Here is a 15366-nt window from a genome sequence, read left to right as displayed (position 1 = left end):
GCTTCCTGGTGGAGGGGACTGGTGCCTTTTTTCTGGTGGATGAGGCTGGATCTTGTCTTTCTGGTGGGCAGGACCATGTCCGGTGGTGTGTTTTGGGGTGTCTGTGACCTTATTATGATTTTAGGCAGCCTTTCTGCTAATGGATGGGGTTGTGTTCCTGTCTTGCTAGTTGTTTGGCATGGTGTGTCCAGCACTGGAGTTTGCTGGTCGTTGAGTGGAGCTGGGTCTTAGCATTGAGATGGAGATCACTGGGAGAGCTTTCGACAAATGATATTACGAGGGGCTGGGAGGTCTCTGTGGACCAATGTCCTGAACTCGGCTCTCCCACCACAGAGGCTCAGGCCTGACACCCAGCCGGAGCACCAAGACCCTATTAGCCACATGGCCAGGTACATGGGGAGTTCTTGCCTTTTGGGAAGTCTGAGGTCTTCTGCCAGCATTCAGTAGGTGTTCTATAGGAGTTGTTCCACATGTAGATGTATTTTTGATGTATTTGTGGGGAGGAAAGTGATCTCCACCTCTTACTGCTCCGCCATCTTGAAGGTCCTCTCTCCAAACTCCGGAATTCCACACTCCAGAGGCCTTCCTTTCAACGTGCTGCCCCTCCGCTTCTGCCTAAATGACGAATCTTTATTTACTTTGCCACTCTGTTCTGACAGCATGTTACAAGTGGAGTGGGTACTGAGGGGTGTAGCTGGACCCCGAAAATCCCAGCATTCCCTTCGGGACTCCACCAACGTGGCGGCACCCATGTTGCAGTTCTTTACCTCAGGCAGGTGGTTTGGTGCCCCAGGTCCTTCAGGAGTCTTGCCCCTGCAGCTGCTGCGTGAGGCCCACTCTCGAGAGGTGCAATTTTATGATCCATATTCTACGTTATTTCTTGGAGTGTCAGCAGGTGAGAAGCTGGAAAGACTTGATGTAGTGATCAGAGGATTACAGAGAAATAATGAGGATAGTGAAGTATTGAAAGATAAGAAAGCTATTCATTGCCTGAAGCAAGTCACTTGGCCATTCTTATCTAAATGCAAAATGAACATTTGCTCTCTTGCCAGGATTAAAGAGCACAGGTCTGGTGCAGGAAGAAATAATATTAAAAGTATACAGCATCATGTAGCCTCCCCCTCTGTAGTGGGGAGCTGAACAGGGAATGAGCAGAATCCCCAGGACAGCCTGTGTTTGCCTGTTGGAAAAAAAAGCACAGCATTCAGATCCTTACTGCAGGGAGCTGTCCTTATTTGCAAGTTCTGCAAATGGGATTTTTAGGTTCTGGAGTTTTATTCAGTTTGAGACAAGGTGAAAGATGGAGCGGGAGGGTGGCATCACAGGGGAAGGTAGGAAAATGTCACAGAACTCAAACAAGTCCAAATAAATTGTCTCTCAACCCTCACCTCCACCCACTGATTCTTTTAAGGTAGGGATTGAGCTAAAGGCGGCCAAATCTTTTTTAACCAGTCCTACACAGGTGGCCTAGTACCTCACTTCGGAACTTAGGGGTACTTACCAGCTACTGCTTTTGTTCAGGACCTTTGGTCTTTAGGTAAAAGTGAGGCTAAAAATGTCCCACTTCAATAACCTTTTCTATGTTTCAGAAAAAGTTTCGGAAATCACATCTGGGCAATTTCAAAGGCTCAGTTCAAACTGTCAGGGTCAGGGAAAACCAGTGTGTCAGAGCAGAGAGGCTGAGGACCCTGTGCCCTTAGAGAGGGTGTTCTGGGAAGCTTCAGGGTGAGGATGGTGTAATGTCCTTGGAGACACACAGCTCTATTCTGGGGTGAGAATTTGGAACAAGGTTTAATTTCTCCAGATAGGAGAGGTTTTACTGGCTTGGCTTGGTATGTGTAATCCTTCCTAGTCTCTTGAATGTAGTCTGTTCTGATAGAGAATCATTTTGGCCATTGCCCTGATCCAGAAAGCTTATTCCTAGCAAACTATCTTGTGAAGACCACTCTGTTTCTAAGCTTCAACAGGTCACACACAGACTCAAACCCATTTTTTGGTTCTTTTTTCAAAGAATCATCAGATTTGAGGTCTTTCTTCAAGGAAGCAAAAAGATAGCTCACATTTCCCAAGCCATTCATATTCATCATGAACTATAAGTCATCGGCGTGTGAAATGCAAAGGGATGGAGAGACCCACACACAAGGCATCATACATTCACAAATACACAATAAGGTCAATTAAGTAAATGCCCTGTTATTTTTTCGTCCCCAACCCACCTTCTTCCACAGTGTACTATGCACAAAGCCTTCCAGGATGACCACTTCTAGCTTCAAAGCTAGAAGTGGCCTTACCGACTCTCTGCTGAGAAGCTGCCCAAGCGACCTTTTTGAGTCTCAGGTTCCTCATCAATAAAATAAGGATTCAGATATTACCCACCTAAGCAGTTATTATAAAGATCACCTATATGCTCAGTTAATATCAGTCTGTTCATTTGTGTTGAAGAAACTGAGATTCAGCAAGGTTGAAGAACATGTCCAAGTTCATGACAGTGATGGGACAAAACCCAGAGTCTCCCGTGTGGTCAGGAAGGCAGATGGAGACAGGCTGTCTTCAGACAGTCGGCAAACCTTTAAGGGTAAACATGGCATGACTCCATTTATGGTTATGAGTTTCCATTCCAGTGAGAAAAGGTGGTCCTCTATCTCCAGATAGAGGAGCACTGAGAGAGGATTCTCCACAGCCATGATGGTAAATGACTGATGAATATCCAAGAGGAATCCTCTAAGCCGTAAAGAGGCACAATTATAAACCACCACAAGCTTCCGAATTAAAGTAAATAAACAGCTGAAGTTAGATAAATAACAAACAACTGGTCTGGAGTAAAAATTGTACCCGTGTCTAGACGTGTTTTTATTAGTGTTTATGACGCCTCTGTTGAAACCAAGTCTCTGCATTCTACCAGTGCCCCAGCCTCCACATGGTCCCTCCCAGTAAAAAAGATCAACCATTTTTGGCCTGTAAAAGTGGAAATTGCATTTAGTTAAACCTAATGTTTGTGAATTAACCTATAACGTGTTAGTGTTTTAAAGTGGTGCTTTGCTGTGTTAGGGAATCTTCTTTCTTTTTTCTTTTTTAAATTATAAAAGTATGATAACACATTTACAGGGGACTTGAAAAATATAGAACAAAGTTACATACAGTTCCACTACATATTACAATTATTATTTTGTGTATTTACTCTCAGCATTTTGTAAGCATATCTGAAATATTTATAATTGTTAACAATACTCAAGTTTTTAATTATTCCTTAAAACAATGAACTCCTAGCCTGTTTCCTTATCTAGAGTAGGAGGAAACTACACTGAATTATCTCTAAGGTTTCTTTTGTTTTCATCATTTTGTGTCCATATGGCCAGATTAACTTGAGTACATTTGATCTGATAAAAACACTAATTTCTGCATATTTGTATCTTTAGTCCCTATGATTTATTGTTCATGCAGTATAACCACTTGCGTACAACTTTCAGAGTTCTAGGGAACATTTCACATGTAAAAGGCTTAATGTGAGCAGCCATTTTTTTGCATGAGGGCCAACTGAAAAAATAAACAAGTTTATCAACAAATTTCTTTCACTCAAAATAAATAGTTTTATTAAGTCCTTTCACATAAAATACATATTTTTAAACACAGATGACCTATGTCACTGAAAAGAATATCAACTTTTTTTTTTTTTTTTGGTAACTAAAATGTTAGAATCTGAGCTTATTTGAGAAGAAACAACCAGGGCCACATCCTGCTTACTTGTTACTCAGTTTGTGTTACTCTTTCAGATTCACAAATTGGTCTTCTCATATCATCTCATGTCAAGCTTTGAAAGAATTACACAGGATCAATACAGACTCACTTTACAGATGGGAAATTGGGATACTCAGAGAAACAAAGTTGACTTGCAGCTTTTATAGAGGCCAGCTTTCTGACAGGAGTCCAGGGAATAAGAGAGAGTGCAGGCTGCCTGGGGCCTGTGGGTTATATAATAATGATTTCAACCTGGAAAGGAGTGCACAGGAAGGATTTAACCAAGTTTTCCCATAGTTTAGAAGTGTTTCTCAAACACTGAGATTTGAGAGCTAACGAACATAATACAAAGGCCCAGGCTCATTGAAGTAGACTAGAACTTGGACCTCTGCGTTTTCTTCAAATTCCTCTAATTCATACTAAAGTGTGTATGTGCTTGTGTGTGTGTGTACATGCATGCATGCATGTCACAGTGACTGTTTGCATATGTACTAAAGCAAATAAAGGTTAAAGTATAGCAGGAAGCACTAAGATTAGATGACAGAGCAGAAGAGGAAATGTGGGAGGAAGTTGATACTCTGACATGGCTTACTTGGGGATGATATAAAGCAGTGTTTCTCAACCTTTAGTCTGTACTAAAATTGCATGGAGAGCTGCTTAAAACAGAATGCTGGGCCCTACCCATGTCCAGAATTTGTAATTCTGTACATCTGGAGTAAGACCCTAGGATATGCATTTCTACCAGGTTCCAGGGGTTGCTGCTGGTGGTCCAGGGGCCATACTTTAGGATCAGCCGTGTAGACAAGCACAGCGAGCGGCCCTGAACCCTGGCTGCACACTGGACTCATCTGGGATGAGACTGATGCCCAGCCTCACCCCCAGAGATTCTGATATAATAGAACTTCCGTGGAGCCTGGATAGTGTAGTTTTCAAAGCTCCCCAGGTGTTTTAATGTGCTGTCAGGGTTGAGAACCACTGATGCCAAGGCTTCCTGGAAAAGTGGGCGAATCTGGGCTCCAGGAGCCACATTCAGTCCTGAGTTGCTGGATTTAATCAGTTTGTTTGTCTGCATGTCCTTTCCCAGGGGCAGGTGAAAGCAATGCACTAAATGATCTTCCTAAGGGCCTTTTCCCCACTCAGTATCGAGGCTCTGACTAGGATGCTTTAAAAACGCATTTCCGTGATGTACAAGTAAAACAAGCATTTAAACTCAGTTGATTTTTTTTCTTAACAATGCTGCCCTCTAGTGTCCTTTTGGTAGAATTATGTTAAAAACCCACCTCAGCTATCAGTACAGTTATTTCCTATTATGTTATTAGATAGCTAAAAACTTGGGGGATTTTTCTCTGACATTAAAAAAAAAAAAAATGAAGTGGGAATTCTCTGGCGGTCCAGTGGTTAGGGCTCCGCGCTTCCACTGTAGGGGGCACAGGTTCAATCCGTGGTTGGAGAACTAAGACTCTGCATGCCCATGTGGGAAAAAAAAAAAATTGAATATGCATTAAATTCAGTTTTACTTTGTGGCAACGTGAATCTCTAACTGTGGCCTCTACATTCTCTGCATTCCTCCCTGCATTCCGTGCTGCAGCCTCCTCCTCCCAGACTCCTTTCTGCATTCCACCAGCCTTTCCTGCAGAGTCAGTAGCCAAACAAACCACGGAGCAAAGAAATTACCCCTCAGCTAAAGTACCTGGGGCATAAGGGCATCTTGCATAGGCTCTTCCACGCTCAGAACTGTTCCTTCTCACCTTTTCCTCACTTCCCACCTCTTTTTCACTTGATTGATAGTTTATTGAGAATTGAATTCATCAAACAGGGGCTCCCCTGTCTTCCTATGATGAGTTCTCCAAACCTCCTGAGGTCCCACCATCTTGCCAGAAGTGTCCTTCCCACCCCCAGGAGTGTTGTTCTCCTCCATCTCCCTGTGTCAAATCTCTCTCCCTCCATACTCCCCAGCCCTCTAGCCCACATCCTCAGTAACCCCCCTATCTAGATCACTCCCAGTGGCATACAGGCTTACTCTTACATCTTCCAGTTTTAAAATAAAACTCTCCTTTGACTCTGAGTACCCTTCAGCTGCTGCCCTCTTTCTCTGCTCCATTCATTTCCTAACTTGAGTCTACCCAGGTTGTCTCTAACGCCTTCCCTTCCCCACGCCCATTCTACCACTGGCTCCAGGCTGGCCTTGGTCCCAACGCACCACAGACACTGACAGCACTCTTTTCATGGTCTGCAGTGACCTCCCTGTCACGCAGCCAAATCCTATGGACGCTGTTTTGTGCCCTTCTGACTCGAATGCTCGTGTGTTCCAGTCCTCGGGCACAGCTCCTTCTGCAAGCACTCCCTATTCTTGATTCTGAACTGTCCCCCCATCTGGCTTCCTTCCTGCCCCTCTGGCTGCAGTGACCTCTCCCCGACTCCTGCTCTGGCTCTTAGAACCTCTACTCTTTTCTCTGGGCAGACTTCCCTTTTATAGTCTCATCCACTTCCATGGATTTAAATACAGTTAAAGACTGGTAATTAATAAATAGCTCTCTTTCAGCCCAGGTTGTTCACCGTGTCATTATCCAGTTATCTCCACTCGACATCTCCCCTCAATCTCTCACAGTCATCTCCATTTTTGGCATGTCCAAGGGGAGACCCTGGCTCTTCCTCCCAAACCTGTTCCTCGCTCAGTCTCCTGCATCTCGGTGAATGGCCAGTTATCTGGGAGATCGCCTTCATTCCTCCTCGTCCTCGCTTGCCACGTTCAGTCCATCTGCAAGTCTAGGGGATACTACCCCCCAAACAGATTTTGATCCATTCATGCCTCTGTCTTTGCTACCACCTCCCGATTCCAAGCCCCCTCAATTCCTGCCTGGAGTACTGCAATACCTTCCTAAAGATCTTCCTGCTTCCTCCAGCCCCCCTCCAGCCCCACAGCACGGTCAGATAGTGTTCTGAAATGTTCACTGCATCGTCATTTCCTTACCTAAAAATGTTAGTGACTTCCCATCAAGCCCTGAATAACAGACAAATAACACGGTTTGCCCTCTGCCAACTTCATCCTGTAGCCCTGTCCTCCTTCCTGACTCAGCTTCCATGGCTTCCTGATTGCGGGAACTCACCAAGCTCTGTCCAGCCTCAGGGCCTTTGCACGTGCTGCTCCAGTGGCCTACAATCCTCCTCCACTGTTCTTCACCTGACTGGTCCCTATTTATTTTTTGTGCCTAAACATTACTCCTCAGGGAGACCTTCCTTAACCAACTAAAATCAGTCTTCCCTCTTATTCCCTATCTCAGCCCCCTATTGGTTTTCTTCATAACATGTCACATTTTGTAATTACCTACTTGTTTACATCTCCATGTTCTCCACTCAATTCAGAACTCAAGGAGCTTTGTATCTGTTTTACTCACAGATGAACCCAGTGCCTGGCAAATATTAAATTCTTAATACTTGTGTGTGAAATAAGGGAATGAAGGTACAGGAGGAGTACCACCTCCACTCCACCTTACCTGCTCTTGCCAAGGCCTCGGGAACTGCCGCATGGCCAAGCCACTGGCCAGTCCTGTGCTCATCTTACGTGATTACAGAATGGAGACAGGGGAGGCTCTCGGGCTCATTTTATTCTGTTAACCTCCTCAGTGTTTACCAGTGTTTACCTCAGTGTTTACGTGTTTGATTTGCCCCAATATCCCCAACCCCCAGCGTAGCAGACGCCTCATAAATCCTGTTGACTGGATGAACATCTCAGCTCTGGATGAAACAGGATGTGAAAGGAAAGGGAACTAGCACAACAATGGAGATCTCCAAAGAGAGAATACTTTGGGGCAGAGATTTAAATAATGGCTTTAGACTTCCAGAAATTTTAGCACAGGTACTCATTTCCATTTGTATAATAAAAGGAAAGAAAAGGTTTCATATAACCTTTTGTATCTCATTTGCTTTATCAAGGGAGAACTATCTTCATAGATTTAGTTGCTGAGTAATAAACTGATATTTAGAAGTCTTTCTCCAAGAAAGAAAAATATTTTCCTTATAAGCCAAGTTCTACCTCTGTTGGGACTCTGGTGAGCAAAAGCATTCCCATCTTCCAAACAAAGAAACCAAGGGCAATTTTAAATGGTTTACGTAAGCCAAACAAGCAAGCAAGCTAAGAGCCTAACCCTCGCTGTCTCGTTCCAAATCCTGTCCCTGATCAATTAAGACAGTGATTGCTGGTGAGAAATAAAAGAAGAACACATCTACTCAACTTGAGTTTGAGAAAGGATTTGATTCTTCTGAAGGACACGTAACCTACCGGATATTAGTGGGGCAAGAAAAGCCTGTGGCCTGCAACCCCTTGAAAATGTCAAGTGACCTAGCGTCCTGGGTATTTGGCTGACCCGCTTTATAGAAGAAATCCAGCCGTGTCTGTGACTTATCACTCAATTGAACTTGAGGTTCTCCATGCTCCCTGGTTCTGCATCACATCGGCTGGTGCCAAGAAGATTAGCTCAGCTCCACCCCTCTGGGAAGGGGTTCATTCTCTTGTTTAGGAAATATGATGTCAAGCTGAAAGAGGCTGATGAGCAAGCAGGGCGGGGCCACACGCAGGCCCCAGTGAAATGCATGACATGGGTGTCTTAGAATGAACTTTGGTCCAAAGTGGTCAAGGACAGAGTAGCCCGTGCGGGCTGGGAGCCACAGTGGCTTTGGCTGTTTGTTCAGCATTTAATATGTTTATCTTTCTGCCAAACACATTGTTGTTGAGTCATCTCTATTAAACAGCCACCCTGAGTGAGTCTTAGCTCTGCAGATCCCACACACAGAGGCAGGCCTTCTATCCCCAATGACCCTCCATTCTACAAAGTCAAAACAAATGCTTTCTCTCACTTCTCACTTTAGTGAGCCCTTAAGGTCCCCATGTTCTGAAAGAGGTGAATCATGTGTTCTTTTATCCAGCCAGGAACCCTGAAGCGATAAAAGTAAAGGAAGAACTTAAAGTGCTCATTCTGTTTTTAATATCATTTCATGTTGTTGCTGCAATCTGAAAATGGAACGTCAGTTTACCCAAAAGTACCAGCCACCTCCAAACTATCAATATTTTATGTTAGACTATTATGTTATCACCAGTGTCAAAGTACTTATATTAATCCAACAAATAATTGCATTAAATATCTAAGCTTTGGGCAGGAAAAGGAAAAAAAAAGACTGTATAACTTTGAAAAGTATATGTAGTGCTAACTATTTGGCTTTCCATAGAAATCGTTCGAGCCATGACACATGTGATAAACCAAGGAATGGCAATGTACTGGGGAACCTCCCGCTGGAGTGCCATGGAGATCATGGTAATTTCATTTCTATTTTTAAGTGGCCGTTGAGTACCTATTATTGTTTGTTAGATATCATGTGTAAGTTGTAAGATCTTTTGCAAACTTTCTTCACAATCACAATGGCACTAGAATTCTACGATCAATTCCATCAGTAACAGAGATGGATATGGGGGGTGGATCTCCTCAGCTCAGAATACAATAGGGACGGTGCAGGTATCTAACAGGAATTGTGCTTTAGCGTGTTCTCTGGTAGTAAGAGAGTAGATTTCTCAGCTAACGAGACAGATGAACACAATATTCCAGGGGTTTTTTTTAATGTATTAAATAATGGTACTGTTCATAACATGCTAATTACAGATCGTTTTTATATTATATATTAGTTAAGTTTTATTTCTTTAGGAACCTAGAAATAGTCAAACTATGTTTTCTTTGTAATAGTCCATAATTCATACTTTGACTAATTTTCCCTGGACCTTACTGATTCCAAAACCTCTCAAAGAATAATAAGGATTTCCTGCATTGGTATTTCTTAGTGAAATTGATGGTCATAACTTTGCTTACTATTTGGCAATCTACATTTTTCTTGGTTTGTATTGATTTCACCAAAATGAAATTTTTTCATGCATACAGCCTTATTTCTCATCAGGTATAAATTCAGTTGCACTTTTATTTCTCCGTAGGAAGCCTACTCTGTAGCAAGACAATTCAACATGATCCCACCAGTCTGTGAACAAGCTGAGTACCATCTTTTCCAGAGAGAGAAAGTGGAGGTTCAGCTACCAGAGCTCTACCATAAAATAGGTAAATCTTCACAATCAAATTTACTGATTATTTTTAACAACAGGATGATCAGTGATCCAGAAAAAAATGTTACTGAAATGCTTTCCTAAATGTTCCTAATTAACCTAGGGGTTGTCAGCAATATGCATTCCGGAGACTGGAAGAATCAAAAGTGCCTGTATGTAACCTCCAGAGTATCACTCGTGACAGCCAAGCAGAGCTGTAAATTGTGACTGGTGTACAAGCTGTACTCAGTAGGTGTTCAAAAAATGCATATAGAATGAAGGAAAGAAACAATGAATAAACGTATTTTTCATAGGGTAGTTGCTCTAGCCAAGAATTGCATCTCTGAGTGGATTATGACTGCCTTTCCCAAAAATTATGGATTTGTACATCTGTATCTCCTACTTTGCCTAGAACTGAGTCAGAATGGGAATTCAAGAACGGCTGACAAGCCAGGGACACATGTTTTTGTAGGTAGACATGACAAAGAGAGGGAAAAAATATATACACAACATGTACACGAGAATTTGGGCATCAGAAAAACCTAAGTAAGCCACATTTTCAGGCGTACTTATTATAACAGATTCCAGAGATAATTTTCTTCATAAGAAATGGGGGTTTACACGAGTGGGAAAATGCTGGGTAAGAAAAAAAGGATACAAAAGTTCAACAACAGCAATAACAATGGTTGTTATTGCTATCACTGCGTGTTTACTGTGCAGGGGGCGTTGTGCTCCTGCTTTGCACCAGGCACTATTAAGGCACTGAGTGAACAAGCGAAGAGCTGGATTTCTGTGCAAGCAAAAGTGTTTATCTCTGAGTGTAAAAAGAAACATAAATTTTGGTCATCCGAAAACTATGGATAAGCCACATTTTCAGGCTTGATTATATGGGCTGTTCCCCATAACCAACAGTGCACGTTTGGTAGGTTTATAAAAATGAAGCACGATTTGTAGATGCCTGAACTGTAATGAAAAGATTTATGCTGATATTAGCTCATGTATCTGGCCAGTTTTCCCCACAACTAACCAAGTCCTTTCTAAACACCCCGACACTTTTGATCCCAGTTTGCTGAAGTAACTTTTTAAGGTTTTTTCTTCTGTAGGCGTCGGAGCGATGACATGGTCTCCACTGGCCTGTGGCATCATCTCAGGAAAATATGGAAATGGGGTGCCTGAAAGTTCCAGGGCTTCACTGAAGGTATTTTCCTCCACCCCTAGGAAAGAGTCTGGGGATAGGAGCAAGGGAAAAAAGGAGATTGAACAGAACAGTTCTGCAGCAGCCTGTGGCTCCCTGGCTCAGGCCGAGTGTGGCCTTGGGCTGGCCGGTGTTCCCTGGCCAGCTCCCCAAGCCCTCTGGAGGTCTCTACTTCTGGTCAGGCATCAGTGCAGAAAGTTCTCCTCCTCTGGGGACCGGGGGAGATGCCCAATGACCTGGTTGGATTCGTAGACTCGAATTCCTACACTAATTCTTATATTCAAGAAGGCATTTCATTCCTCCTTCGAAACTTAGGAAACGTAAAATCCCTTTTCTATGTAAGAGGATCTAATTTTACTTTTCTTGACAAAACGAAATTTAAGCCATAGAGGTTTAATCCACATGTGGCAAACCGGTTGTAGTTGAATAGGTTTGAGTTCGGTTGACGTTTTTTAATATGTGAGGATGGGGAGTAAGGAGGGAGGGTTTGGGAAGCAGATACAGAGCCAAGCCTCTGTCACGGGGGCTCAGGGCTGGCATTTGCAGAGATCAACTCCGGCTGCTCAGTCTTGCAGCTTAATTTCTTCTCTGAAGCATAAAGATATTTAAGATCATTGACATAAAGTTACCTCCATTCAGAAGATCTTGATGATTAATTTACTTGGAGGGTACTCCAAAATCTCTCCTTGTTAATAACAACATGTCTGTTTTTTAAAACTTGAGAGAATGTGTAATAACATTAGAATCACAAATTACTCTGTAATGTCTAGGGAGAGAACATAGGCATTTTCAAAATTCACACATGCCAAAGGCCCCAAAGAGGAAGCAGAAGTCTGACACAGCCTCTTGTCTCCATCAGCACAAAGTCAGCACAAGGACAACTCAAGTTAAGCCCAAACCAGCGACCTTTTAATCAGTGTGGCTGGAACCACCGTGTGCTTCCCTAATCAGGACCTTCTCCAGACTCTAGGTCTATCACTTTTCTCTCTGCTGTATCAGTTGACCTATTAGCTTGTTTGTTCTCTAAGATAATACAACATAAATATTTCCTAAAACATGGTGACATGGTCCTGCTTCTAGTTTTGCATTATTACACTAATTATCCTAGAATATTATATAGGGTCTTGTTTCTGAAAAATGGAAGGTTTTGAATAAGTCAGCAAAGAAAAATGAAAAGCATCTTAGGAAAGAAGGGATAAAAGGTGGATGGCAAGAAAAGAGTGAAGAAAGAGAAGCATTGAAAATTGTGATTTTGCTGAGCACCTACTATGTGCCAAGCACCGGGCTAAGTGTTTTTATTCATCTCCTTTTTTCCTCACAAAGATAAATGGATACAGATGGCTTTTAGCCAGTTGTAGCCAAGCATGTTGTCTTACATTCTTTCAGAGACTTTCTGAAAAACTCAAAGTGCTTCCATATATACCAGGTGTTTGTTCCAGACTATCCTTATAAGAGGGTAAACCTTTTCCAGATGCAGAAACTGAGCACAAAGAGATTAGATAACAATCCAACAGCATAAACTCATAATAGAAAAAGTTAAAAGTAGAATCCAGGTCTCCTGGCTCTCAGTGCATCTCCCTAAAGGCATTTTTGTTTCCCTTCAAACTCAGGTTTTTAAAGGAGGAAGAAGTAGCTACTACACTGTATTTGAAGTATATGATTGGCTGATCTCCATCACTATTTGAGAAAAGCTTACAAACAGCTGAAAAGCTTTTAAAAATGCACTAACGAAAGGAGGAAAAGAAAAGGAGATGCAAAATATTTGAAGGTGACTAAGCCCAAAAGCAACCCGAAAAATATTTGTTGTTGACTTTTCAGCATCTGTTGAAACATCCTTAGCAATAAATAAGGACTCTCAACAGGTGAAAGGCAGCCAGTCACAAAGCATGCTTCTTTAGAGCTCTGCAAACCCTCAAGGCTTCTTAATTCATCAGTCCAAGTGCTTTCTGGACTAATATATAATATGTACACTTAGAAAAACCACTTGAGTAACTAAAGCAAAAAATACTACTACTACTAATTATATACATACATATATATATATATATATATATATATATTTCAACCTTAAGATTGAATGAGAATTCTAATAGTAAAAACATTTTTTAAAAAATAAAGAGCTAGGCAAATAGATAAATAAGATGGCACCTTTCACCTTCCCCCAAAATAGAATAAATGCTTGGTATTTCACACTGGCTGTTTTAAGTTACACCAATAAAATAAGGTTGCTAATACTTTGTTTCTGCTATAAATATTGAACTAGATTTGAAGGATAAACTAACTGAGTGTGAAAAAATACCTATCTTTTAGAAAGTAGTACTGCCCAGGGGGTTTTCTGGGAGGCTGCATCTGGCCCACCACTGTTACAAAGACTTCTAAATCAGTGTCATCAGCACTGACTCACCGCTGAGCTAAACACCACTACTTCTTCGTGCCTATCAGACATGTCCACGTGGCTGTCCCATGGGCATCCGTCATGCCTAATGGAATCTGTCCTCACTCCCCAGAATCTACTCTTCCTTCGCATTTAACAATGCCTCCACCCATCCATCTGGTCATCCCAGTCAGAAACCAAGGCATTATCTCAGCTGCCTCTTCTCCTCCCTCAGTCTTCTTCAGCGGGCCACTAACTCCTCCAGTCCACATGCTGATGCTCTGTGGTCCATTCCTTGTACCACCCTTGTTCAGATCTTCATCATTGCTTACTTGGTTTGCTGCATTAACCTCCCATCTGGACTCTCTGATTCCCCCCCTCCCTTTTTCAGCTACCCACCAATTTTCTATTATCTATCTCAATTATGTGACCAATTATCTTTCTAAAAGATTAATCTGACTATATCGTAACCCTGCTTAAAATCCTTTAATGACTTCCCAATCACTGATTATAGGACAAAACCTAAAACCCACGAAAAGCATTCAAGGAAATACTCTTGAACCCGTTTTTCGTTCTTGTCTCTCCCCAAATCATATTACTTCATTTTTCACCCAAATGCACTGTACTCTTTTTTGCCTCCCCAAAATGCCCTTCTTTACATCCTGCTGTGGAAGCTCTCCTCATCCCTAAAGACAAATCTTGGTTGTCTTCACTCTGTGAAACCTGTCCTCACTTTATAAAACTCAGTTATTGGTACTTTCTTCTGTCATTCCATAAACACTTCTTACAGAGTCTTAGAATCCTCTGGCTGCAAGCAATAGAATGCAATTCAACCTAATTTAATCAAAGAAGGGAACGCATAGACAGACACTCCCTGGGAAGGCTGGAGTGGGATGGCCTCAGGGGTGACTCCATCCATAGATTTGCACATCGTCAGGACTCTCCATCTCCTCTATTTCTCCCTGCATGTGAGTGTCATTTTCTTCTACTACAAGTGGGTCTTTTCCACGAGGCCAGGAGCAGGAATGCTGGTGACTGCAGGCTTACATCCTTAAAGTCATGTAACCTGAGAGAAAAGAGACTTTTTCTTTATCAGCTTCAGTCCAGAGAAGACTGGCCAAGCTTGGGTCATGTGCCAACCTGATAAACCAATGACAGTGGCCCAAAGGATAAGGTGCTGTGACCAGCTCACGTCATGCACCTATGGTGACCTATTTCCCATAAAGAGGCAGTACAAACAAGGCTTCTGAGGAAATCATTGAGGGGGCAATTCAACTAAAAACAACACTTCTCAAGTTACCAGACAATGATTTGTGAGTACCTATAGGACAGAAACTGAAACTCACGTTAACTCATCACAGAGCCTGGCACATGCTAGGTACTCAATAAATGGTTCTTGAATGAGTGCAATGAGCCATAACTGAGGATCAGCAAAGTCTGATCAAGAGACCAGGTGAGCAGCTTTTAAATTGAAATTTTAAATAGAAATGAAAAGTGCAATAAAATTTATGGACAGCTGTTCCCTACTGTTGGGAAAATACCTTATAGAAAAATCATAAAAATATGTACCCTTCTGTCAAAGGTAAACCGGAAACATGCAAACTTAACGTAGATCAAAGTGGGTGGAGAGGGGCAGTCCAAGTACTCCAGGTGTTCATATTAAGAAACTAAGGATATTGCCCATTATGGTACAATTTCAGAAGGAAATTTTTTAGCTGCAGCATTTTACCTAGAGATTTTCACCTCAATAGTGAAGACTTTGCTGCTCTTTTGAGCCAAAGACTTCGATGTTTAGATAGAAATAGTCAGTGATCTTGAATGCTAAATTATTCTAGACAAGGCCCAGTAATGAAATGTGACTGATTCTGTCCATGGCTTTACAGTTGCTCCCTGAGTTCTAATCTACGATTAACTAACAGGCAACTGGGGGATTTGGGGCTGATCTCACAGACTAGTCCCACCCTGTTATGGCTACCTGTAATA

The 15366-nt window shown here is 42.2% G+C and overlaps 1 protein-coding gene across 3 annotated transcripts in view; it reads left to right on the top strand.

Moving 5' to 3' along the window:
- KCNAB1 (potassium voltage-gated channel subfamily A regulatory beta subunit 1) overlaps nucleotides 1-15366 on the top strand; it is a gene marked incomplete at its 5' end in the record, with an annotated part of 439860 nt that overhangs the window by 410601 nt on the left and 13893 nt on the right. For all 3 annotated transcript variants that reach the window (XM_082840354.1, XM_082840352.1, XM_082840353.1), the window contains 3 exons: nucleotides 8959-9044; nucleotides 9710-9830; nucleotides 10918-11012. In XM_082840354.1, the coding sequence (XP_082696480.1) occupies nucleotides 8959-9044; nucleotides 9710-9830; nucleotides 10918-11012 (302 nt within the window). The remainder of the gene's footprint in view (nucleotides 1-8958; nucleotides 9045-9709; nucleotides 9831-10917; nucleotides 11013-15366) is intronic.

The sequence above is a fragment of the Leucopleurus acutus genome (genome assembly GCF_964270905.1).
Source record: "Leucopleurus acutus genome assembly, chromosome: 5".
Taxonomy (NCBI): Eukaryota; Metazoa; Chordata; class Mammalia; order Artiodactyla; family Delphinidae; genus Leucopleurus; species Leucopleurus acutus.
Note: the sequence above shows the minus strand (reverse complement) of the source record. Positions and strands in the feature narration are given on the sequence as shown.